General features: G+C 33.4%; 1 protein-coding gene and 3 pseudogenes across 3 annotated transcripts; all 4 read left to right on the top strand.

The window, feature by feature from the left end:
* The first annotated feature begins 2,419 nt into the window (after positions 1 to 2,419).
* Positions 2,420 to 6,333, top strand: LOC143621071 (zinc transporter 3-like). The gene is made up of 3 exons (XM_077092598.1): positions 2,420 to 3,071; positions 5,105 to 5,254; positions 5,986 to 6,333. Exons 1-3 carry the CDS (start codon positions 2,463 to 2,465, stop codon positions 6,289 to 6,291), a joined length of 1,065 nt encoding a protein of 354 aa, XP_076948713.1. The 5' UTR covers positions 2,420 to 2,462; the 3' UTR covers positions 6,292 to 6,333.
* A 5,222-nt stretch (positions 6,334 to 11,555) lies between these two features.
* LOC143621070 (flavin-containing monooxygenase FMO GS-OX5-like) lies at positions 11,556 to 15,580 on the top strand (annotated as a pseudogene). Its single transcript, XR_013151449.1, has 6 exons — positions 11,556 to 12,089; positions 13,267 to 13,337; positions 13,477 to 13,626; positions 13,981 to 14,063; positions 14,153 to 14,291; positions 15,203 to 15,580. The product of XR_013151449.1 is annotated as a flavin-containing monooxygenase FMO GS-OX5-like (transcript).
* Positions 15,581 to 16,184: 604 nt separating this feature from the next.
* On the top strand, positions 16,185 to 17,024 carry LOC143621069 (uncharacterized; annotated as a pseudogene).
* A 2,978-nt stretch (positions 17,025 to 20,002) lies between these two features.
* On the top strand, positions 20,003 to 23,177 carry LOC143621068 (flavin-containing monooxygenase FMO GS-OX-like 3; annotated as a pseudogene). Its single transcript, XR_013151448.1, has 7 exons — positions 20,003 to 20,624; positions 20,728 to 20,798; positions 21,512 to 21,661; positions 22,241 to 22,323; positions 22,458 to 22,593; positions 22,702 to 22,872; positions 23,026 to 23,177. The product of XR_013151448.1 is annotated as a flavin-containing monooxygenase FMO GS-OX-like 3 (transcript).
* The last annotated feature ends 256 nt before the right edge of the window (positions 23,178 to 23,433 follow it).

Below are 23,433 nucleotides of genomic sequence, written 5' to 3'. Positions count from 1 at the left end.
CACATTGGAAATGACGTGTAATAAAAAAACTATTGAATAATAATCAAGGATCATAGTTATTCACTTTAAATCAAATAATAAGACCATCCGCTATGGGGCGCAAATGGGGTTTTTTGAGGCGCGGTGGGCGGCAAACACCATAGAGGGGCGCCACCAAGGGGTGGGCGGCGAAGATCCGGGCGTTTGAACGGCCGGCGCGGTTGAAGGCTCCTTCTCACACACACACATACATACGCACACACACACACACACATATATATATATATGGCGCCTTTGGGGTATTAAACCATAGCGGGACATTATTGGTTGGGGTTTCGATGCCCCCCGGGTGCTTACGTGTCACGATGAAAGGGCTTTGAAGCCACCTCACCATAGAGGATGGTCTAGTAATAATTATTATTACTACTGCATAGTAAAAACAAATTCATATATGTTTCTTTCATGTCACTTATTTTTTTAATATTTGTAAACATTTATAAAAAAATTCACAAAATAGCAACAACTAATGAAAAAAAGGTTTGAGTGATTTAGTAACCATTTAAAAAACTTGGTTACTATCGAATTAAATTTCTATTTTACTAAATGGTTTTACAAGAATACATTGGTAAATACTTTACGTACATATATAAGACTGACTTTTATTCAATATGTTTGCTATACTCTCCTACGGAGCAAATATACATTTATAATCGATTACAAACGTTGTTATTGGTTTGTGATGTTGATGCTTTAGTGAGTTAGTCATCTACGATTAAAAATAATAGAAATAATGTTAGAATATTAGAAGTACACGGTGCATATCTAACGGATAAGTCTCGTCATTTTGTGTTAAGTGTCGACATTTCGTATTATTTTTTCTTCTAAATCAAAACCATTGACATGTACTAATTATAATTAATTTCATTGAAAATTGTCCAGTACTTGCTTTTATTATCCTTTAATTTAAACAAGAAAACTGGGTTCCGAAATACGTAACCCTTATGACTTAGTGGTAGAAGGTTTGGATTCTTTAGTGTATACTCAAGCTTGATTTTCATTTGTGTCACTTTTGGTGGATTATAGCAATAAATGATTTGAGTTATGCCTTGTGTAAGGTTGCCAGTTCGAATCTCGAGCTCACCTTGGTTTTCGTCCCACAGTGTGTTACGCTAGAGAATTCTGCTCTTGTGGCGGCACGACGATTGCCAAGTGGTAGCCGGCGGTAGCCCAAGCCAAACTCTAAAGCCAGTGTGAGTCCGATTAAAACAACATAGTCTGGTCAGAGTGGGCAACGTGCCTCTTTAAGTTTGGAGATGCGGCAACCTAAATACATGAAATTCGTCGTTCTAAAATCAGATATATAACCACTTTCTAAAGCCTTTGAAGTTACCATTAATTAAATATTAAACTTATCGATACATAAGCAAAAGATTGAAAATCGCTTTCTATTTCTACCCATCCTGAAGATTCATCCTATATTCCTATAAATTAATCGCGTCAAACTAAACATCGTAAAATTGAGTACCTAGTAACCATCTCTAAAGGTATTTCATTAGTAAAATTATAAACTCTTTATGCCACATTTAATCGGTAACCAGTTCACTTAATGTCTTAACCATTATCAACCTTAATGGTTTCTGAGATTCTTAGAGATCAGATGACTGGTAATGATATTAGCTTATACTTCTTACAATATTTACAAGCATCATTAATGTATCTAGTTTCGTTCGAAGTCTTCCGCCATTCTCAACACGTAAGCCTCTTCGAAGTAGCATTTGTGATTTAATAGCCTTAATATCTGATTTTAGTACTTATGCTAATTGTTCTTCATAATGTTCGATACAAATATGTTTAGGCAGCAAAATATGGTGATTCCTGTGCGATGAGGTTGCTTGCGGGTTTATTGATGTTAAGTCGTTATGATCATATATTCATATAGTTTTATTACAAAAATACCTTAATTTTATAGATAGATTTAAGTTCTTGAAAATGTTCAGCAGGCCTTGTTTGTTATTATTATATCTAAAATCTTATCTATAACTAGAACTAGAACTAGAACTAGAATATGTAAATATATATTTTTATGTTAAAATCAAATTCTTGATTTGACATTTAATTCTAATTTTTTTTAACAATTACATGTTACACTTTAGAGGGATTGAACCTTTGACCTCACTAAACAAAAACTCTAAAAATAGTTCTTAACTTTCTTTCTTGATCATCATTAAGTAATTGCCAGTCTAGCATGGTAATAAAAAAACAGTTTTTGAACAGCTTTGATTAAATAGAAACCAATTAATACTCAAATAGCATGTGTACCACTATTATATTTGTCAGGATCCTACACTATGTTATATATATATATTATGAACCATCTGACTTCAAGCTTATAAATATCCAAATTTTTTTAATTTTTTTTTCTGAATTAAAGGAAAAAAGAAAAAAAAGAAAACTTTATTCTTCAATAGTGCATCCACTACCATATGATCAAAATGTGCTCACAAAAGCTAGCTTTTGTTACTATCTTGCTTTTAAACATTATAACCACTCATGTTTTAGCTGAGTGCACTTGTGAACCAGAAGAAAATGAAGGTAAAAAGAGTGAAGCTCTAAAATACAAACTTATTGCACTTGCTTCAATCCTAGTAGCTGGTGCACTAGGTGTTTGTCTACCGTTTATCGGTCGAATTGTTCCATCTTTAAGCCCTGAGAAAGACGGGTTCTTTATTGTTAAGGCGTTTGCGGCTGGTGTCATATTGGCTACTGGTTTTATACATGTACTTCCTGATGCATTCAAAAGCTTAACGTCTCCGTGTTTAAAAGAACATCCATGGGGAGACTTTCCTTTTACGGGTTTTGTTGCGATGGTTGCGACTATGTTGACGTTATTGTTTGAGACTTCGTCTGCGGCTTATCAGCAAAGGTCTCGGTTGGAAGCATCGCAAAAGGTTGCTAATGGCTATGGAGATGAAGAAACGAACCCGCAACATACGATCAGTCAAGTTGCGGCTCACACGCATGCGACTCATGGACATGCTCATGGATCAATGTCTGGATTGTCACAAGTAGATCGGTATAGAATTGTTTCTAAGGTAAGCAAACATTTTCTTTTTCTGTAATTTTTGTTTTTTTTGTTATTGAATAGCGTTTGGATCAACCACCAATGCCCGATTGAGCTTTCTGAGACGGGATGTCAATCGTCCATACTGGTTTTGACGTTCTAGGCTTGACTCACCCAAGAACACCAGGGCCGTCTCCGAGAATTTAAAATATACCTCGGCCGAACAAAAATAAAAAGGCCCGCATGCCTTAACGAAAACTATTTATTCACTAGCGTACATGGATAAAACTTTTATCGACAAGTTTATTATAAGCAAAAACCATTTTGAGCATGTACTTATCTCATAAACCATTGCAAATAACCTTATTTTTAACACTAAAAACATATATGTGTAATATGCATAAAAAAAAGTGTGTACCCCCAAACCTTATGTGCCCCGGCCGATGGTGCGACTCGTACACCCTCCGAGCCTCCCCTGAAGAACACTGTCAATGAGGAAACCCACCACTGTAAGGGAAAACCCCCTTAAGTCAGGTTTCATGAAACCTCAAAGATCCCAAGCATTAACCATCACCTCATGCCATTAAACCAGAATAACATTTGCCTTTTTATGTAATCTTATTCAAGAATGGAAAGTACTAAGTTCTTTTAATCAGTGTTAATTAAGTTGAATTACGGACCAATCATTTTAATTAAGTTGAATTATGGACCAATCATTTGACTATATTGATTTGATGCTAGCAACTAGCAAGCAGCAACAAACCCATTTTGGTGCATCCGATCTTTTTGACTTTTGCTATAGCATACAAAAAAACCCTGCCCAATCACAAGAAAAGCAAATTCCCTTTTTATTAATTTATTTTAATTGTTTTTGTATAAACATACATCAGCGTAGTGGAAAAACCAAAACGCCCCCTCCCCCTCCCATCTTCATTGGCTGGTCGGTTTCTCTCCTTGGTCCCATCATTTTCTTCATTTAGCGTTCTTTATTTTCTTCACTTAGCGATGTTCTGGGTGTTTTGGTGAGGTTTGAGGGTATAAAACGTCTCACTATGGGTGGTCTTAGAAAACTGGGTTCATATGTTGCGATTAAAAACTGTCAAAAATTCAAGACTCAAATGTGACAACAGAAAACTTTGATCTATGTTGAAGTGGCGTAGCCACAATTATTTTTCTATGGGTTTGAGAAATTTTGAGGGACGGTTGGTTGATTTTTAATCACTTAAATTTGGGTTTTCTACGGGTTCGATGTTGAAATTTCTACGGTACGATGTCAAAATACACGAATACATAACACTAACACAAATTTTATACGGGTTCGGCTGAAGCCATTCCCCTAAAGCTGCATACACCCCTGTTTTGTAGTATGGTTCTGATCACAGCAGAAAACACGATCACTTTGTTCTTGACTTCTTGATTACTCTAAACTATCCGATCGAGATTTGGAGATCGAAACAACAAAATATTTCAATTAAAAGTGATTATACAAAAGATCACACATGCAATTACAAACTATATGATATAAACAATTAAAGTTTTATGGATGATGAAGAGAATAGTAGTATTATATGTCAAATGCATATTTTATAACTTATATATTAAACCCGGGAAATGATCTAAGCGTCTGTATCATGACCTACTCACACTACACACAAAGGACTAATGCGATGACCAAAACCGTCACTTGCTAGCGACAAAAAAATCATTCGCAATAGTTTTATCGCTATATATTTGCAGCATATATTAGCAACAATTTCCCATCTTAAATATTGATTCTGATACAGAATTTGTGAGGGATATTTAACATTGTTTTGCGATGAATTTCATCGGTCACAAAGACCTTTTATATTAGTGACAATGACAAATAATTAATGTGAACTAAATTATATTCCCATGATAAATTGATAATGTATAATGTGGAATTGTGGATTGCATGTTGATACATTCTATAATTTTTTTACAATAAACGAACTAAAATCACAAAGATCTTTGGATTTTACGACTTGAAGCTTGGACACGATCGGTATAGAGTATTAAACTATACATGCTTGTAACTGGTTGCAGGTGTTGGAACTGGGTATTATTGTACATTCAGTAGTAATAGGACTGTCTTTGGGTGCGTCTGAAAGTCCGAAAACAATCAAACCACTTGTTGTCGCATTGACGTTCCACCAATTTTTCGAGGGAATAGGTCTTGGAGGATGCATTTTTCAGGTATATATATTTGTGTTTAATTACTCAACGTAGACAAGTTTTATTTGATTTGAACCAATGCTAGAAAAAAAACCACATAATATAAATATATGCTCTCAAATATGATTCATTACAACCTATCATATATAATTGCAACTTATAACTTAATAAAACTCAGTATAGCTCGTAAAACCAATTATAATCCATGTAACTACACCCGTGATAACCATCAAAGTACGACTCGTATGATCCATATACTCACTCGTTATAAGCATGTGTCCATCGTAAATTTCGGTTGCTTTTACTTATATTTGTAGCAGTAGCGTCGGAGAGGTAATAAAAGCTTGTCTTGCCTATAAAATACAATTTGTATGATTTTAGAAAAGAGTTTAATTAAATTATTATTCACATGAATTTAGGAAGCAAAAATAATTTTGTTGTTTACTTTATAAAACATATCCCATGCATCTTTATGTTTCTTTATTTGTACACCATCAAGCAAAATCTACAAGTAGGAGGTACAACACTATAAAGATAAAAAAACTTGAATATATATTATCTAAGGATCCCAAAAAACCATTTTTATACATAGAGAAATATATATATATATATGTATATATATATATATATATGGTATTTCTTACTTAAAAAGTTCTCATTTTATATCTAACAGATCGATGAGGTATTATTAATTATATGTGTTTCTTGCAAGAATGTAGATGATTAAGCGTTACGTGTGAACCTTTTTTCAGGCCGAATTCAAGTCATTAGGCGCCACGATCATGGGGGCATGTTTTAGCATCACAACTCCATTTGGGATTGTGATTGGGATATTGGTAACAAATACTTACAAAGAGGATAGTTCAACAGCCTTAATCGTAGAGGGTGTGTTAAACTCTGCGTCGGCGGGAATATTGATCTACATGGCACTCGTTGATCTTCTTTCACCTGACTTTATGAACCCTCGGATGCAAAAGAATAAGATGCTTCAACTGGGTTCAAATGTTTCACTTCTTTTGGGTGCTGGTCTTATGTCTCTTCTTGCCAAATGGGCTTAAATTTTATTTTCTTATATATATTTCAATTTTTTGTGTTCTATTTGTGTTGTGGTGTGGTGTTCTTTTGATGGGTTCGGATGGTGTATATATTAATCTGAATACCGTAAATAACTAGTCAATCAACTGTAAAGGAACATACTCTTTGTAGAGATTATACATGTTCGGATATGTATTTCAGTTTCTTACATTAATAATGATAACTTTTGATCACGTTGATGATTTGACAAATTCTGGTTTTTTTTATGTTTATTCGTTTCAGGTACTCGAACAATCTTGTTTAAGATGATCAAAGTATGTCACAACTTAGCAACTTGACTAAAGGTATCATGTTATTAACACGACTCTTGAATCCAGACACAACATGTTTAACTAACTAAGCCTATAAAAACATATTATGATGAACATTTTCCTCACTTTTAGCTAGCAACATGCACAAATAAACTGTGCCAATCGCCTTCTTAAAAACTCCCTTTTCTTAACACACTTATACATACATGCATTCCATAGACGTATATTGATGTAGATGTCGTGCTCTAATAAAAAACAAGTATTTATGAAGCTTAAATACCTATAACTAGTATGGGTAAGTAAGGTCGTCTCCATAGGGAATCAGTGGAAAGTGCAAGTAAAGATCATAATTATTAACTAATTAACCACGGTGGACAAACAATGTCAAGCGGTTTATAAAAGATGATTTAATAAAAACACACGGTTACTTGGAAAAGTTTGTAAACAATAATGAGAAAACGATTCACTTCAGGTTCAGGTAATGTGATGACCGACTAATCACAGATTCATAAGATTAATTGCGCAGTAATTACTAAACCTAACAGTTGGGTTGTGAGGTCAAACGATACCCTAACCGAATTGTTGACACAACTGAACTCCGGTTTACCCAATTACCAGTTTAAAATATGGAAATCAGTTATAAGCAATGACTAACGATTATTGGTTCAATGACATAAGAGCTAACCCTACATGTGATGAACACAACCAGAAAAGTGATGCAAAGTTTGACAATCAAAATCATAAACTGTTTAAACAATCAATTCATAATGTAAAACAAGATTAAAGACATTCAATTAAGTTCATAAGCATTCAAAACATAGAATCTGATCAAAGTTAGTTTACACAAAACCCTAGCCTAAAGTGAATACAATGGTTTTAGCCTGACATCGGCATCACGAAGGATTCGCTTATCTGATGAGAGGATAAAAGCATGTGATGAACGAACGAACCGGAGGCTTCGGGATGGTGGAAAATCGTCCCAGGGCTTGTACTTGGTTGAAGGAATGAAGGATAGGTCGAATGGGGGCTGAAAAGCTGATTATATCAAAGTTAGGGTTATTTTTCCCGTCAGGAGGATCTTAGCGCGTCGCTAACATCCCAGGGGTGTGATTTTCACGCCGCGTTAAAGACTCAAAATTCTGATGATCTTAGAGATACACTGACATCACCATCAGGACCCTTTAGCACCGCGCTAAAGGCGTCTGACAGAATTTTCTTTATTTTCTTCATTTATTTTGCATAGGAAAGCGTGCCAATCGTCATGAGTCTTCTATATCTTCGTTCCAAGCCCGTAATTCATCCCGATAAGCGTCCTTAACGTCAAGTATCCTGAAACACATAAACACGCTTGAAGTATCAAAGTTCACATAATATTTAAACTAAAATTAAACAAATAATATAATAATATACGCGACTTTTGCCCGACCATCATATATTATGTACTATTATAATTTGACCGTCAGAGAATAATGATACCTTCCGGGGCGTGCATGGTATGGTTTTGGGCCTAAACCAAACTGAAAATAGAATTTTCGGTATTTTGATTTTTCAAAAACGTCCGGTTTTGATTTTGCTAATTGGAAAAAGAAAATTTAGGAAAAAAGAAAAATGACTCAATTCATTCATTGAATTTTGGTCTATAATTTTTTTTATAATTTAACGACTAATAGTAAATTGAACATTTAGGCATAAAATATTTAGTGTTAATAAAAGATGCTTAACATTCAAAATGAAAAATAAAAAGTTATAAGTTCAATAACAAACATTTAAAATGATTCAAATTGATAAAACATAACCGATTAACGTAAAAAATAAAACAAATTTCTAGTTGACAAAATATAAACAAAAAACAAAGCAATAGCTGGTTCAGTTTTAATGGTTACGGTTCGGTTCGGTCGCTACAAATTTTTCGGTTTCTACGGCATTTTCGGTTTAGTTCGGTTATTTTGGTATTTCACAAAACACAAAATTCAACCATAACCATTTGTTCGATTTTTTCTAAAAAAGCAAAACCAAACTGCTGGTTCCTAGTTCAGTTTGATTATTTCAGTTTCTTCAGTTTCGATTTAGTTTTTTCGGTTCTATGCACACCTCTAAATTTCCTTCTAATGGATTATGTAGCTTAATTTCAAGCTAAGAATGAAAATAAGTGGCTTAACTCGGTTATTAAGAGAACCATGATGGATATGTTTACACTAAAAAATTAAATATTTGTTTTCTTTTAAGTTTGTGAACACTAGTGATTATATATTTCCGATCTTTTTGATTTTCTTTTAAACTTACAAATTTTTTTTAAACATCTTTTAACTTTCAAATAATGTAAAATGTAATTAAATTCATTTTTTAAAACATTTTTCATAAAAATTCACATTAGGACGTGACTGCCAAGTTTCATAACAAAAACTATTATTCCATGAGTATATATATATATATATATATATATATATATATATATATATATATATATATATATATATATATATATATATATAAAATACACAACCATACTACGTACAACATATTTTCCTAATTTGAAGCCAAAACCCCAAGTTTTACATTTAAACATCAGTCCATGGAATCGAAGACGAAGAAACGAATCATGTTTGGTGGAGAAAATGTTTACAAAGGGAAGAAAAGGAAACCAGAAGATTGTAAGAAGACGTATGGTAATGGTGTTTCTTGGTTCAGAGGTGCAATGATCGGTAAAGGCAGTTTCGTGCGTGTTTTCATTGCGAACGTCAAATCGGAGATACAGCTTGTATCCCCCATTTATGGCTGTGAAATCTGCAGATGTTTTTGCTTGGGGTTCGATTCAAAGGGAGAAAGATGTTAACTCGTATTGGTGACGAAATTGACTTGATTTTTGTTTCTAGTAGCATATCTTCGGAAGGGAAGAGTTTCTTGAAACATTGTTTGTGCAAAAAGGTTATGTGTAGATTAACTGCTAACATGTTGCTGAATCAACCTTTCTTAAAAGGGTTGCGCAATGATGACGATGATCGTATCAAAGAAGTTGGAAAATCACGTGAGGTTTTTGACATAGTGTCGTCATTGTTATCTTTCTATGATGAAGAAGAAGAAGATGATGATGAGTTGTGGATGTCTTCTTGTTCGGATGAATCAAGCTATGAAGAAGATGTGCATGTAAGATTAGTTACCATTTCCTAGAGATATTGTAGCACTATTGAGGGTTGGATTCAAAGGTAGCTAGGATCATGATTATGTATATATGTGTTCAAAGGTTGTATCATGGTACATACTACACATAGGTTCTTTAGCAAGACTGATTTTGAAATTGTAAAAACTCTTTCATGATTGTGTGTTATGTTTATGATCAATTATTCTTGTAAAGTTTACGCGTAATCAAGTGGATATAACTCAAATTTATGCCTTCTATGATTGTCGAATCTTGAAGTAACTGGATGAGAAATCTAATCATGCAATGCAAGATTATAAATATGACATAAATGGGTCAACTTTTTAACATAGTGGGTTGGATAGTTTTGTTTGGGCTGAGTTGGACTGAATCCAAATTATTGTGGATGAAAGTTTTATACACACTTTTTATTTTATAAAACTAGAATTTATTTTTTTGTGTTTAAATTTGAAAATAATTTAGTTGATGAAAACTAAACATGGATGAAAGATGGACATTTTCGCAATTGAAAGATGGATTCGGGCAGAATGATATGGCGATGATATGGAGGAAAGATGAATGAAAGATGGATTTGGGTGGGATGGACATTCGCACCACCCAAATGACCATATGTGTTCAACATTTTTCACTTCTAGTCTCTTATCATTGAGTTTTTGACCCATATATGTAATAACAAATATCTAAGTTAGAATTTGAATTGAGATAAATGACTTAACATATTTCAACACATTGTGAATGTTTCCTGTCTATGAAAGGCGGTTCTTTGGTTTGTTTGAAAACACGCAATTTACATTCCCTTTCATGCATATCTTTATGTTTCATCTATTTATCGATTTTTACGCACGAAATACTTTAATTTGATTGCAAATTTATACATGATTTTGAAAGAAATCCTAAAATTCATAATACAAAACTTGCACCTTACGGTTCGGTGATACTAACAAGAAATTTATCGATATTCTAAGCAAAAATGATTCACCAAATAATATAACGATTAATGACTTTAAAGATGTTAACGTAATCATATTTCTTATCTTCCTGAAGAAACACTGAACCAAACGAGTGTGGATTAGTGGTTCAACAGGAGAGGATTTGAAAATGCCCGAGTGTTCTTCGAGAATGATAAGATGTACAAAATAGTAACTCCGTTAGACTCGTAACAAGAAGGGAGTGCTTCATGTAACCATCATCTGGTGTAAGATGATACCTGTGAAGGATTTATGCCAAGTGGCGTATCCTCATGGTCCCCACTCTCATGCAATCATGATGGAAACTCCTTGGGTGCCGTCCACCCTAAATTCGTTTGTTACCGTCTTGATACTTTGTGGGCCTCTAGTTGTCCTAGCCACACTTGTGGCCCCTATGTATCTGTATCTGGTCGTCCTAACAAAAAGGAAGGATCCGAGTTTGTCAGGGTTTGTATCCGTAATTCTTAAGTTATCAATACGGATCCACTTGTATTCAGGTCCATATCTCTTCACCTACAAATTTATTTTCATTGATTTTTATACAAACAAATAAATCGCTCGAATAGGAAACCAAATGCAATTCTCATTAAAAAAAAATACGAAGAGAATCAAATCAAATCATGTACTCGTGGGATAAATGAATTTGGATCAGTCAATTTGAACATGAGATCCACAGAGTTTTTTAAGAACAAATAATCTGTAAGTTGTCATATATAATTCAAATAAGATAATAAAATATGATTAATATGTGAAATTTAGCTATTTGTCATTTTTGTAACTAAGAAGATGCCCATCAATTGTTTATAAACATAAAAGGACTTCTAATTATTCATTTATTTGGTTAAATGAACCAAAAACTCATATACTATGCCAACTCCTTTGAAGGTGGCCGTCATTGGAGCCGGTCTGTGTGGGTTAGTCGCGGCTAGGGAGCTTGAAAGAGAAGCCCATGAAGTTGTAGTTTTAGAAAAATCACATAGATTGGGTGGAGTATGGGTTTATGATCCACGAACCGAGTCGGATTTACTTGGAATTGATCCCGATAGAGAAATCGTTCATGCCACGATTTACAAATCTTTACGTACAAATAGTCCGCGCCAAATAATGGGATACTCGGATTATATGCTAGGAGGGAAAGTATATGGTGACCCAAGGATGTTTCCTGGGCACCAAGAGTAAGTTATTTGGAAGATTTTGCGGATGCATTCGGAGTAACCAAACTCATAAGGTTCAATTCAGAGGTAACTAGAATCGAGTTACTTGATTCTGGTAATGAATTTGTAGTCGAGTGGAAGACGAATGGGATGAGTTTAACTGAAGTGTTTGATGCAGTGGTTGTTTGTAATGGTCACAACAGCCAACCTAAGCCGCTTTGGACATCCCAGGTATAAAATATTCAAGTTTTATATACACATTTGTATTAATCACCTTTTAACATTAACTGATAGAGTTTAACCGGCTATAGTCCATTGTTGTAAAACTCGTTAGACACTAGTCGGGCGGTGGGTCAGACTAGTAGTGATTAATCGGATTGGAATTTAGATGTAATTTTCCAAATAGTGATTAATTAATGACAGCTAGTCGGTTGGGCAGCGACTAGCGATTAATCAGAGATTAATCGGCGCATAGTGGAGATTTTTAGAACCATGGGCTGTTGTGTTGTACGTTCCATGTTGTAATTATAGTTTTGTTATATTGTTCAATGAGTCCATTTTTGTCACCATTTTTTGTTAATTAGTTACAAGATCAGAATGATACGTATTATAACAAATGATGTTCTCATGTTCATATAGTCAGGTTGAAACATATTTAAAAAAAAACATTGCTAATTAATTTACCAAACATATTTTCCTACCATGTAATGTCCCTTATTAAAATTGTTAAAAACTTTTATAAATATTTTGATCTTGAAATTGCTGGTAATTGTCTGTTACATTTTGTCACTTGAGTTTAGTCAACAATTTATCATTAAGAATCCGTTGGTAAGTTGTCACTAAAAGTCATTTGCATTGCTTCTCTATGAATTTTAAATTCCTATCATTAGAGTTTCCGTCGTTATTTTAATCCCCGTAGCAGAATTAGACAAAAAAATGTGTGACGGGTCCAGCTCATAAAATAGGAGGGCTGGACCCCCTTAAATCCTTAATTATTTAACATACACGTTTTGATTAATTATTTAACGTATTAAATTGTTTATATGTTGTTTATTTATTTATTACTCTTCTATTAATTAGGCCGTATAATAATATCTTGTAAAGAAAATTGGCATTCTTAACTTTCAAGTAAAAATCTAACTTAAAACACTTTTGGATGTATGACACAATAACATATCATAAAAATACTTTTATCAATTAAATTGTGAATCAATAAATTAACAGTCGTGTTTACAGTCGTTCAAACTGACGAACCAAGAAAAATGAACTACATACATAATAATATTGTGCCAAACACGTATGTATAATATGTGTGTGTGTGTTCGGTTCAACACATTACTTGTTAACTAAAAGATTCACTTTCAACATGACTACATCATCATGATTATTCTGTATTTAACACATACAGGAATACTTGAATGGCCAAAGAAGCAATTGCATGCTCACAATTATCGAGTTCCTGAACCATTTCAAGATCAGGTTTGTTACTTTTTTTATGAACAAGAAACCCTTTAGATACGATTCAGGTGTCTTACGACTAGGCCATCTTGTGATGGTTTGCTAAATGTTATTACAAATTTATTCATGTCTTTCACACGCACAATATTAAACCTCTCAGGTTGTGGTTATTATTGGGAACGGATCAAGTGCATATGACATATCAAGAGAACTAGCGACAGTTGCCAACGAAGTTCACTTGTCCTCTAGATCGCCGAATGTTAAGGTCTCAAAACTGGAAAATTACAATAATGTATGGCAGCATGCCAAGGTAATCCGATTTTGATTTTCGTTTGCTTAAAAAGGTATCAACTTAATTCTAACGTTGTTTCTAATTTAATACTCCTATATTTTGTGTATTAGTAATATAAATTCTTTTGATTCTTATATAGGAGTCTTGGTTATTGTATCAAACTATCAATGTAGCTATTGTATTTAAGCTATAGGGTATACTGCATATACTACTAAAAATCTAGGTATTAGAAACCACAGTTTCGATCACAAACCAGTCGGCAATGTTTTTCCTTTGCGACTGATTTCAAAATTTTTAACGCAAAAATCTTAATGGGTACCGTAATACAATTTTGTTTATATTTTGCTTCTTTGCTATGGCAAAAATCTTCAGATAGATCGTGTTTTCAAAGATGGCATGGTTAAGTTTCAAGATGAAGTCCCCATTAAAGCAGATACAATTATTCATTGTACAGGGTGAGAACAACCAATAAATCTTCATCCGTAATATACTAACTTGATCGTTGTCGTTAACTTTTATATGTTGACGTGTTACATGTATGTAGGTACGAGTTTCACTTTCCATTTCTTAAAACAAACGGCATTGTAACCATCGATGAAATGTTGCGTGCGGTGGAACAAGTTTATCAAGAAATGAAAGAAAAGGGAATCCCTAAGAGTGACACTCATTCTCTTAATTTTCAAGTAAGTTTAATAATAAATTAGCATTAGGTTGAGTGTTTGACAAAGAAACAAAAACAACTTTAAAAGAAAAAACAACTAAAATAAACGTACCCGGTAGAATTTCAACACATAATCCACTTGGGTATCTCTAGGCGTCAAGGTAACGTCCCTCTGACGAAAATGTCATGCAAAGTTAGTTGCCACTTCTCAAAAGTGTCTCAACTAGGCTACACAACTCTATAAACATGAAATATGGGCTACAAAGGTGGAGTGGTGTTCAGTGTTTAACACGACCTTTTATGTTTCTTGGGAAGGAGAAACTTTGCAATGACGGTAAGGCTAAAGTCTAAAGTGGTGCCTCACCTTGGACGCTTGGCCAAGTCGGTCCCCTCCGTGACGTTTATGCTTCATGGGAAGGAGGACAAGGCATCGTCTAAGCACCTTTTTAATTAGTCAGTTTCATAATTTATTAGTCAATTTTCAAATTTACCCTTAAACACACACAACTAACATCAATAAACAATATTTATGAACCCATTTTCAAGGGCATTATTGTCATTTGGTAAGCAAAAAAAAAAACAATAGTTTAATCTACCTAAAACTTTATGTTTTTCAAACTAAGACACTTTGACCGGGATGGAGGAAGTATTTATTTAGGCTTTTGTGTTGTCCAGTTGAGACATTTGTCATTATAAGGGAGTAACTCACTTGGTGTCTAGAGGTGTCCAAGACTCCAAGTGGACTATGTGTTGGAATTCTATTGGGTATGCTTATTTATATGGATTTTTTTCGCTTGTCTATTTTGAAGAATTTTTATCAAACATGCCTATATATATTTTGGTAATTTTACTTCAACTCATTCGAGTATGTTAAGACTTTAATTCTTTCGTATCATCATATAAGTAATACTTTATCTTAAAATGACTTAACAGATGGATTACATAGACCGGTTATCAGATCAGTTGAAGATAGCACGGCCGCCACAAAAGTTTAGGGACTTTTATGCCTATTTTATAGAGCGGTATCGTAAGGATAATGAAGGGTTCTGTGAAAAATTTGACGAGGATGTATTACTGTGCGACGAGATTGTTGCAGAATGATTAAAATCATATTTTATGCATGTTTTCTAGAACGGTTTCGCAAGGATAATGAAGGGTTCCGTGAAACATTTGAAGAGGATTTGTTAATTTGTGATGAGATTGTTGCAGAATGATTTTGAATTCTAATCATTGATCGAGTTTGTTTAGATGTTGTCAGGCAAGTAAATGGCTAAAACAGCTTGTTTTTAATTTACCCATAGACGAAGTAGTCTTGTTGGACCTTCTTTATTTACAACATTTGTGATTCTTATGATCACTAGTCTTTTAAAACATTTGTGATTCTTATCCATGTGAAGCAATATCGGTTAAAACAAATACTATTTTTTTCTGTTTTCAATTGAACTTCATATCTTGAAATTCACAGAGAAGAACTGGTCTATTTTTGCAAGTGAGTTGTTATATTTTTCTCTTCATTTCAAAATAAGTTTTATTCAAAATCGAGTTAGTCTAAATTCACAAAACTAACCGGCCATGGAGGCCCTCCACACTTCCGTGCCAGCCACGTTTATAAGCCATATTGTAGTTGATTTCACACGTCGTTTTGGATTACTATGTGGTTTAGGATTCACCTACGTATTTCTTTGTATATATTTTTTTAAGTTCTTGTACTTTTAAGGATTCACTACCAATGCAAGGTAACTCGACAAGTTTGCTTGAGTGGAAATTGAATTAAACAAGTTCGCTAGTGTGGAAATTAGTGAACTCCATAGAGTTTGGACGTTTGGTCATGAAGTACTATAAACTACATGTTGACTTTGGTGAAAAACTTTATGGAGTTCGCATGTCATCCAAGTGAACTTGCCGGGTTCACTCGCACGTACACCATTGAACTCCAAAGATTTGTCAAAACTTGCATGAGTTCATTTGCAAGAGTAGCGAACTCTTAAAAAGTACAAGAACTTAACAAAATGTCTAATACTAAAGATGAATCCGAGTAAACAAAGAGATGATATTTAGAATGTGTGACATTAATGCGGATTTTAATTTTAGATGGTCATTGATTGCGGGGAGAATACCAGGAAGAACTGCTAGTGATGTGAAAAACTACTGGAACACACATCTTCCCGTCCCAAACAACAAAAGGAACAAATTAAAGATGGTGAACCGTCACAACATACTAACGTCACAACTATTAAACCTCAACCATGTACCGTTTCCAAAGGTTTAAATTTGTGCCCACACATTACACCTCATGACACCCATAACTCGATAACGTAATCAAATATTTATATTGATGGTATCAGCAATGTCTTTTATGTGTCCTCAGACGTAGTCTCGTCACCCCCACTATCCATTGACAAGATTAACGGGTATGGGTATTTGAACGAGTTATTTGACGACCTTGAGAAGAACGATGATAAAAAAATTGGTAGCTCTTTCGATGGGTTTTTAGCATAAGCGGAGGGGTTAGATGTTGTCAAGCGTGTAGACGGCCAAAACTGTGTGTTTGATTTACCCATAGACGAAGTAGTCATGTTTGACCTTCTTTATTAGTAACATTTGTGATTCATTCTTATCACTAAACTTTTTAATAAGTTTATAAATAAGTATTGCTATATGTTAGATGTCGTGTGCATCAAATGGTAGAAGTCCATAAAATACAAAACCGAAAAATTATTGGGTATGTCATTCTAATACTATGACTTTGCTATTTTATTGCTATACGTTAATTGTTGTTTGAAAAAAAATAGTTTATATAATTCGTATAGGGCACGTGAATCCTCATGAATGGCTTTGACCATGTTGAACATAAATCTTGCCTTTTTTTGTTGCAACTACGTTACATGCTCTTCTTAATCTTGTTAAATCAATTGCTGGAATCTTAGGAACTAAAGTCGGTGTTTTGGAAATTAGATATGATTGCAATTTGTAAAGAAACAATGGAGTTAATTAGGTTGAATCGATTTGAAAATTAGAAATTCGAAGAGTGAAAGTGTATTGTCTAGTCTCCGGTGAGTATTCATCATATGTTGTCGCGGAGAAAATATCAAAAGTATAAGTTAAATTTACCCTTAATACTAGAAAACTGGGCCATTGCGACTGGAATTTGCAAACGAAGAAAACGGACGAGAAACTAGTGAGCGACTTGAAACTGTAAATGCAATGTTGGCAAAATTTGCGGCCACTCAAAATTCTTTTGCAAAATGGTTGTGTTTTTTGCGACTATCCAAACTCAGCCGTGAAAAATGGTCTTAACTTTTGCTACCGTCTATATGCGGTTGCAAATTAGTTGCAAAAAAGAATAAAATTACACCCGAACATCTCCATTTCACCCTCAGGATGAACATAAAAACTTTTTGGCCGAACCTGAAACCCCCTAATTTTTTCTCACGGATGAAACTTGAATCAAAGACCTCTCCTTTCTAATTTATAAATAAAGTCTTTGGGTGGCTTACCCCAACCAATTGAAGTCCTGAACTAAGAATCATTAGCAATTCTCTTGGTTATATGTCTCTACATAATTTTGGTTATGTATCTCTAAGCATGTTTGCGATTGAGTTTGAAAAATGTTTATTTGCTTTTTCGAAAAGCTATTTTTGAAAAACAAAAATTTTGGGCTTTTGGAAAACTGTTTTTAACCATTTCAAAAAACTAAAATTATATATATATATATATATATATATATATATATATATATATATATATTTGTGATTGTGAAACACATTTTAACTTATTGCCTTTTTAAAACTCAATCCCAAACATGCCCTCTATATCTACTTTTGATCCTCTTTTTTTACCATTAACTTTTGGAGTTTTGGTTAATAATGAGTTTCACGAGATTAGGGCTTTGAATGAGTATTTGTTTAAGTTTAATTAAAGTTATTAATGACCATTGTAAATTGCTTGGGAAGAAGCATAATAAAAAATATTAAAAAATAGGTTTGCTTGTGTCATTGTGTTGACCGTGAAGAAGAAGTAAACTTGTTGTTCAAGAACAAGGGAATTAGGCTTGGAAAAGAAGACATTACACCTATTATAAATAAAATATTATCATGAACAACTTATCCACACAATAATACATACATTGTTAAAGTTAAAGGTGGAAACAAATTAAGATATTGTCATTCATGTTGGGAGGAGTTCTTGGAGCATATATTGCTCAAAACTACGTTTTGCCGGACATCAAAAGCTCGTTTATCGAGTGCAATAGGAGGCACACACGTCTTCATAATCAAGACAGTTTTCATCGTCATTACCACTATCCGCACAACGCAACTAAGGACAGTAATAACTGCTACAATCAACCAGAAATGATAGACGATGGCCGGAGAGAGGAACCAACGCTTGCACGTGTACATCGAAGTGACTTTAATAAATCTCTTGAGATGAATGGACCCAACTAGAACTCGATCGATGTCTGCTAAGTACTGTGTCTATGTGTTACGTGTATGTGTATATGTTGTTTGGAAAATTTTGGACATTTCCTACATATGTATATGTGTGTATGTGTGTATTCTAATGTTCTATACCATGTTTTTATAGCATTATTTATAAATAAAGTTGTATTATTCTTTTGTTACCACGGTTTTATCAATTGCTCTATGACTCTTTTGTAATTTAATGAATTTCATGAATTAAGTCTACAGACTTTATTTTACTTTAATTTGACTTTTTTGCTTTACAGACATTTTATGTTTAATTATAATTATAACAATATGATAGGTGGAAGATAGTTTTAATATAGGGATATTGTCAGAGTGGGACCATGGAGAAAGGTAGCAAGCTAATTATTTTATTTTGGGGTTGGTTTTCCATGGTTAAATTATGTAACATTTTGTGTTAACTTGCATATGTTAAATCATAGGATATACCCACTACAAGATAAAAGTTCGTTTTCCTATGAAATTTTCTATAAAATTCCTAAATCATGTAATTCCAATAAATTCAAAGAAATTTTCAATTAAAAAAAATTAGATAGTATTGCAACAAAATAATAACAGTACGATTTTTTGATTGGAATATTGTTGCTAACTCTCCGACGTAATTTTAACACAAAATGCATTTATTAAGTATGTTCATTATTTTCGCTGAAATACTATTGGAAGATGTTTCAAATATAATCATTGGTGTTACCTATGGTATAAAACTTTTGTTGGAAAGTTGTAGCAAATTAGAAAAATAAATACATAAATAAATAAATAAAGTATGTTTTGTTGGAAAATTGTAGGAATTTTGCAACAACATACTTTTACAGCAACTTTATAGGAAAAGTAGGAAATATGTTGGAAATGATTTTTCAAGCACCTATTTTCCAAAGTAGTTTTTGTAGCAAAATCGTTGAAAACGGGTTTTCTAACAATTTTTTTTTTATTGAAAAAAAAATATATGGTAAAATAATTAGTCATTTTCTAGCAGCAACCTTTGAAAAATCGATACTTTAAAATACATATAGACATCATCTATAATCTATATGCTATCTTACATGTGGTATATTATTGTATGAATGAAAAGTTTTGTTTGGTTACGTTTGAACGAATTGTGTCTCGGTTCACTTCATATAAAAATTGCTGATTTTGACAGATCAAATACGTTTAAAAATTGGTAGGTTTGGGTGCTTCTCAACACATAGATAGATACAAAGGACGCGTGTATGGTTTTGTCACTTTGTGTGATCAAATATATTATTATTCCTTTAAAATAGTAGGAAGTAAATGTCAAGTTATTTAAGTAGTTTTCTAATCAAACAATATAACTTTGAAGAAAAAAGATTTAAGAGTCATCAGCTATGACAAGTCCCTTAAAGTTAGCCGTAATCGGTGCTGGTGTAGCTGGATTAACCGCTGCTCGTGAGCTTCAAAGAGAATCCTTCCAAGTGGTGGTATTCGAAAAGTCACACCAAATTGGAGGAACATGGGCCTATGATTCACGAGTAGAGTCTGATCTACTTGGAATCGACCCAAATAGAGATCTTGTTCATTCATCTCTCTACAAATCATTGAAAACAAATCTTCCACGGGAGCTTATGAGCTTCACTGATTTCAAATTTGGAGAAAAGGTATACAACGATCACGAATGTATCCTGGGCACGAAGAAGTGCTAAAGTTCTTGAAAGACTTTGCTAGTCACTTTGAACTCAACAAATTGATTCGGTTCAATACCTTGGTGACACGAGTGGAGGTTGTTGATCACTTGGGCATCATCGAGTTTGTTGTTGAGTCAAACACCAATGGGGTGGACTCGGTTAAGGTTTTTGATGCAATCGTCGTGTGTAATGGTCACAACACTCAACCTAAACTGCCAACTGATATTCCAGGTAACATATATATATATTAATTGAATCTTTTTTATTGTAAGTTATTTAGTTAAATAAATATTTATTTAAGTTCAAAATAAAGCAATTGCAAACATTGGAGTAGGTATCAAGACATGGCCGAAGAAACAAATGCATAGCCACAACTATCGTGTTCCTGAACCATTTCGAGATCAGGTTATTGACACTACTTACAATACACATGAGTATCCAAACAATGATTAAAGAATGGCAATAATTTGTAACACTCGGATTATATTTACCAATTTAATTGACTAATTAAATAAGTCACTTCGGGAGTAGGGGTGATCGGGAAAACCGAAATAAAATATACGAAATTCGAACCGAAACCAAATCCGAAATAAACCGATCCGAATTCTTATTCGGTTATGTAATCTTAAAATTTTCGGATTGTTCAGTTTATTCGGACATCTGTTTAATCCGAATAAATAACATGTTTTTATGTTTATTTAGACTATTTAATGAAGTTTGAATTTTGATTTTTGTTACAAATTTATTTGTAGTTTCAGGTTTTGTTTGTGTATCATGGTTCTAAATTAGTAAGATGTTAGGAACCGAAAATTAAAAAAGAAAAAGAAAAAAAATTGTTATTTGGCTTATTTAGGATTATCCGGTTAATTTCAGATTGTTCGGATTTTGTCCGAATCCGATCCGAATTGAATTCGGATAGTTCAAATCGGATAGGAATATATCCCTAATTCGGTTCGGATTGTATTTCGGATATGGTCCTTAAATTATCAAATCCAAACAATCCGAACCGAATAACCTTTTATCCGATCCGATGAACACTCAGCTTAATGCTCATTGTTTTGACACTTGGTAATTAATAAATTACAACGAATATATAATATGAGGTTTACTATGAGCAGATCGTAGTTGTAATAGGGAGTGGACCAAGTGCACTAGATATATCAAGAGAGATAGCAATGGTTGCCAAACAAGTTCACATGTCGTCAAGATCTCCATTTGTTAAGCTCGGAAAATCAGAAAAATTTAACAATATGTGGCAGCACTCTAAGGTAATAGCATTAGATTGGTTATGAGAGTTTTGATTATCTTTAGCTATGTCATGATATACGGGGCCGTCTTCGAGATTTCAAGTGCGCAAGACAAGTATGAAAATTAGGCCTTATATATGTATATTTTTTCAAAAAAATCGACGATAACTGTAACAACAGTAAACAAAACAAGGCAACTGTAGCAATCATAGACAAAAAAAGTTTTTTGAAACTTAGGTACCTATTTACACAAAATAAAAAATATGTACTAAAGTTGCGTAGTTAACCAAACCACAGGTACTAAAATGACACTTAACTCATGAAATATTTTGACCAAATTCCACTTGTTAATGAAATATTTTGTGACCCCGTCGAATTTGTGCCCTAACCGTCGGCCGAGTCCTATATATGGTCTAGGCCAGCCCTGATAATATAATTGATGTCATAGAACTTTCGCACTATGAAAATAATAAGTTATCGTTTATGATCTTATAGATGTCTAATGATATGTAAAACAAGTTCATGCTAGAAATCATATCTTGTATGCTATGAAATAATACTATTTTTTTTTGTTTTTACTTATACTTGTATATTTTACAGATAGAGTGTATTAGCAAAGATGGTTCAATAACATTTCAAGACGGATTCTCTATAGATGCGGATGTCATATTACATTGCACCGGGTAAGTCCAAGTTAATTTGCTTTGTCCACGATTAAGAGCGTAGTTAAATCTATACGTAGGTAAACATCTTGGATGACCATTGATTGAGTGACAAAGATCATATTATATATATAAACAACTTCCAATTTAATTAGGTACAAATTACATGTCCCATTCCTTAAAACAAATGGCATTGTAAGTGTTAAAGACAAACGCATTGGACCTCTATACAAACATGTTTTTCCTCCACAACTTGCTCCACAGCTCTCCTTTGTAGGAATACCAGAAAGAGTAAGTTTAATATAAAACTCCTCAATATAGTCTTTTACTTATATTCTTTTGTTTTTAATGTGTTGAAATTCATATTATGGATATATTAACACTACTTATTAAATGTAGAGCTTTGGATTTTTATTAATGGAGAGTCAATCAAGATGGATAGCGCGTGCGTTGTCAAAAAAGGTTTTGTTGCCATCGAAAGATGAAATGTTGAGTGAAGTCGTGAAACATTACGAAGAAATTAAAGAAAAAGGGCTTCCAGAACACGCCACTCATCAATTTGAATTTCATGTTTAATTTTCTTAAAACAAACAATCGTAACCAGTAATATCTCACTCATTAGAACTTTTGTGTGCGTGAAATAGTACTCGTATTTTGTGATGAAGCTTATTGCATAGTTAACAATAACATAGGAGTGACGTTTTGTGTTGAACCGATATATAGCTTGATTATCTGGAATGGATGTGGGCTCAAGCCGGAATGGTGGTCGAAAAGCGCGTAAAAGACATGGCTGAATACTTGCTTCATTGTATAAGGACGGTTGGTTTAGATGGGTATATGGATGTGTTCTCCCAGAAATATGGGAGATAATAATTAAATTGGTATCAGTATTGTTTTTTTTACCATAATATTTAAACTGGTACCAATATTGTTTTTTTACCAAAAAGTACATGTACCCGTAAGTACCGAATACCGAATTTAATTCTAAAATAAACGATGTTTATAACGTGCGACATTATTGTGGATATATTTTAACTTTAGATGCCATTGATTGTGGGGAGAATACCCGGATGAACTGCTAATGACGTGTTCAAACTACTGGAACACACATGTAAACCCCGTCCCAAACAA

Source organism: Bidens hawaiensis, unplaced genomic scaffold, assembly GCF_021521415.1.
Source record: "Bidens hawaiensis isolate Kalapana, Puna unplaced genomic scaffold, B.hawaiensis_p1.1 tig00002772_1, whole genome shotgun sequence".
NCBI lineage: Eukaryota > Viridiplantae > Streptophyta > Magnoliopsida > Asterales > Asteraceae > Bidens > Bidens hawaiensis.
Note: the sequence above shows the minus strand (reverse complement) of the source record. Positions and strands in the feature narration are given on the sequence as shown.

Excerpts from the sequence above, each read along its gene's own strand:
- LOC143621071 (XM_077092598.1), top strand. The coding sequence starts at position 2,463 with ATGATCAAAATGTGCTCACAAAAGCTAGCTTTTGTTACTATCTTGCTT. Across the intron at positions 3,072-5,104 it reads GGTATAGAATTGTTTCTAAG|GTGTTGGAACTGGGTATTAT; the intron begins GTAAGCAAACAT and ends AACTGGTTGCAG. Across the intron at positions 5,255-5,985 it reads TTGGAGGATGCATTTTTCAG|GCCGAATTCAAGTCATTAGG; the intron begins GTATATATATTT and ends ACCTTTTTTCAG.